Source organism: Galeopterus variegatus, unplaced genomic scaffold (genome assembly GCF_000696425.1).
Source record: "Galeopterus variegatus unplaced genomic scaffold, G_variegatus-3.0.2 Scaffold5966, whole genome shotgun sequence".
Classification (NCBI taxonomy): Eukaryota; Metazoa; Chordata; class Mammalia; order Dermoptera; family Cynocephalidae; genus Galeopterus; species Galeopterus variegatus.
Genome location: NW_007732077.1, coordinates 137,706 through 141,590, shown reverse-complemented (window position 1 = coordinate 141,590; position 3,885 = coordinate 137,706). Strand labels below are relative to the sequence as shown.

Genomic DNA, 3,885 nt, shown 5'->3' with positions numbered 1-3,885 from the left:
ACAACCTGTAACTTAAGGTCCACACAGAGAGCAGTTGGAGGCTTTGTGCTGGCAAAGAAATAGTGCCCACCCCTCAAACTCACAGTCCAGAATCCACTCTCTGGAGACATTTCCATCAGTCCTTGTCGGGGAACAGATTCTCTGCAAACTCCCAGGTCCCATGCTGTGCTTTTTCCCACGTCCACCTCCCAGTAATGGCGGCCAGAGGAGAAGCGAGGGGAGCCCAGGACACAGATTCCAGCGTCAAACCTCTGAGGGAGCAATTGCCGATTCTGTCTGATGTGCCCACGTCGGACCCTCCTGAGGTCATTGGAAATAAGAAGGCGGTTGTTGGCCGTGTCAACATCCAAGGTCACCTCCACTGAGAAAAGAAAAACAAATAGCTTAACAAATGGACAGGATATAGGCACATCCTGGATGAAAGGATATTTTTTATAGTACATGTGAGGTGAGGTTTTAAGATAAACAATGGTGATTGGCTCAAACTTAAGAGACGAGAGGAAGGTATTTCAAAGTTATTGGTCATAATTGACTGCAGAGAATAAGGGCGGCATGAACGAGCATCTCAAGGCACTGGGTACGTGGTTCAAAGGTGGAGCTGCCCATTCTAATGAGTCACCGTGATGAAGGAAGGGGTGCATCTGGCCTAGAGAAAAGACTTGTCTGGAGCAAATGAAAAAAAATATCTACAGAGCCTACTACTCTTGAAGTTAAAAGATGAATTCACGTGATCGCCAGTGTGGGTTTTGTAGGTTGAAATAAGGCGTCAGGTGATCAGGTGATCGATCTCTGACAGTGAATTCCTGGATGAAATAAGATGCGTGACCACTTACAAGACAGGAGTAAGAGTGTTGCACAGATGACTAGGACAGAGAGAACCTGTGCTCCCGATTTCATGCAGAGGGTCAGGTATCGGTCACTGTATGAGTAGGGTCATGAGTATCAGGGAAGAGACTGTGTAGAAGCCAGTGGTGTCAGGGACATCATGGGAACCCAACATTGTTTCTAGGTGCAATTTTTTGCACAGGCCAACCATAATCTCTTCATTTAAATGTCCCTTATCTCCAGAGTTACACAGTCTGATAGTATTTTCTGTAGCCAAGGACACTGTAGAAGCCCGTGGTGCACAGACAAGGAGACCAAAGTCTGCAACTCACCCTACACCTGTGGGAAAAACCACCACAGGTGCTCAATAACAAACGCTTCCATCCCTGCTGTAAGGTCATTTAGTGCAGTGAGTGTCAATATTCACTGCACAGTAGAATTATCTGCGGGATTTGTTCCAGATTCCTGAGCATCTCAGCCAGAGAGAGATTCAGATTCAGTTACTCTAAGTCTTCGTTACTCTAAGTGTGGTCCCCAGGCCAGCACTATCAGCAATCCTGAAATCTCCCTGTTCAAAATCTGCATTCTAACAACCCCAGGTAATTAGAGCACACTATTTTGAGAATCTCCTGTCTACACCAAGACATAGACACCAGTATTTTTGTTAAAGATTACCCAGTGATTCTATGTGTTGTCAGTGCTGAGAACCACTGCCACTGAGGAGCATAACAATCTTAGGTGCCAGACATCAGCTGATCCCCATAGGGAATGGAGAGCTGATTGCACAGGTGACTTTCCCTGGTCCTGTAGTGGGAAGGGGGCAGGGCGTACAGGTCCCTTACCTTGGAACTTCTGCATCCTTGGGTTCATCTGTAGAACAGCTTTCAGATGGGGCTCCAGCTCCTTGATACTGGACACCAGCTGCCCCAGCTGCCGATTGGGCCTGATGTCATTCTTGAGAGAAATCACCCAACAGAAGGGGCACAATAAACCCTCCACACGGGGCACCTTCTGCAGTGCATTGATGCAGTCGAGGCAGATGCTGCATTCACACTTCAGGTGCACTGGCTTTTCAAGGTAGGCTGAGCAGATAGGACATCTGCTTACTGCAGTTAAGGGTTCGCTCACGTCCACTGCCAGGGAGAAAATGCACATGGAAGTAAATTTTCATGATTTGAAAGACTATTAGTTGTGACAAGTGACAACCTTGACAAGTGACAACCTTTACATGCACAGACTTATCGTGTTGCAATTCTGTCATCCCTAGGATAAGACCATGAGACTGCACATACTAAATCCCGTGCTCCCTGTCTTCAGAGATTTTAAGTTCTATTTGGAAAAAAAATCACATATTGTCATTGTGCTTTGAACTGAGGTGGAGGGTGGATCAATGCTCATGGGGACCCTCCAGCTGTGTCAACAGATGTGCCTGGACACGTTCCATGGCAACATCGGTGTGAGAATCAGTGAAAATGGTGGCATTTCACCATCTCCTAGAGTAACCCAAGCAATAAATTGCTTTATGAACATAGGAAATGCATCCTTTCTGCAGCCTTGGAGCTCAGTGTCAAGTTTACAGCCTGCCACTCCTAGAGTGGGGGGATCCAGTGTGTGATTTTCAAACACTGCGCCAGCACTCAACAGCATTTGTTGAATCAATTACTAAATTCCTCTCATCCCTCTATGTCACAGCTGCCATTTCTAGACATCTGAGAAGGAAAAACAGAAAAGACAGAGTGGACTCACCTCTTCTGTGCTGGAACCTCTCTATCCTCCAGCTGCATCCACCAGTAGCTCAGGTCTGTGGGAAAGACACGTGCACAGGCCTTTTATTGGCCAGATTCCCTCCCCCCTCCCTACTCACACCCTGTCCCTCCCTAGTCACACCCTGTCCCTCCCTAGTCATACCCTGTCCCACCTCTGTAACCTAATCACATTCTGAGTTAATTATAGCAGAGAATGAGATTTTTATTGGTGATGTATCTCCAACTCATAGTAACCTTTCTAAATCCTTAATTCCAACAGTATATTGTTCCTTAATATAAAGACAGGATTAAATTGCCATTGCTTTATATTGGATTAGGTCTAACATATTAATTTCACAAGCTTGTTTTAGAGATTTTTCCATCATTTGTGAGCAGCAGTGATTCCGCTGATGTATATTATACACCAAAGCTTTCCTTATAAATATAAACAGACTATTCAGTATGATTGCATTTGCAATTTTATAAAAACGGTTTAACTTCATATGCAAGGATACTTCAAAAAGTTTCTAAAAAAATGGAATTAAAAGATAATGTGAATCTTTCCATGAACTTTTTGAAAAACTCTTGTACATCAGAATCAAAGGTGAAATGTATAGGCATCCCATTTAAAACATTTTAGGTAGTTTTCATTTACTTTCATTTGCTTAGCTCTGGTTCAAAAAATTTTTTATAGTTCATAAAAATTTTAAATTGTGAAAAATGACCATTAAACTCTTCATTGGTTTTTAAGTACTTTACACAGGGTTAGGATACAAGCCACAGTCAAAGAACAGGGAACGTTTTCTCCTGGCTCTCCTGTCCTCACTTAGAAATTAACATCCACGTGTACTGAACTTTCTTTCATTTGAATCAACCTGGGATCCCCTCCCTTTAATTCCCTTGTGTGTACTGGGATCTTTACAGCTTCATTTTAAAATTACAAATAATTTGAATATAATCTTACCATTTTCTCTGTCTCATAATTTATCACATATTAAATGAGTTTCCTCTTTCTGCAAACTTTTTTTTTAAGACCTAATTTTGTTCACTTTAATATGATTCCTCATGGCCTTAGATGACTCAGAGAGACTAAGGTCTTAAGTGAAATAAATGATTAGTTAACAGACGTCATGGAAGAGGCTAGATGAATTTAAGTGATTAAATTACTTTTTACTTAATTTATAAAATAACAGCTTTATTTCAAAATTTCAAATAACTTGAATATAATGTTACCATTTACTCCATTTGAAAATGTATCACATATTTAATAATATTCTTTCTTTGTACTTCATATATTTTTCAATGACCTAATTTT

General features: G+C 41.9%; 1 protein-coding gene across 1 annotated transcript; it reads right to left on the bottom strand.

The window, feature by feature from the left end:
* Window positions 1-70: 70 nt before the first annotated feature.
* On the bottom strand, window positions 71-1,980 carry LOC103605659 (ret finger protein-like 3; the record flags this gene model as incomplete). Its single annotated transcript, XM_008590283.1, has 2 exons — window positions 1,668-1,980; window positions 71-361 (listed from the first exon to the last, which is right to left on the bottom strand). Coding segments are annotated over exons 1-2 (604 nt in total), but the record flags the coding sequence as incomplete, so codon positions are not given.
* Between the last annotated feature and the right edge of the window lie 1,905 nt (window positions 1,981-3,885).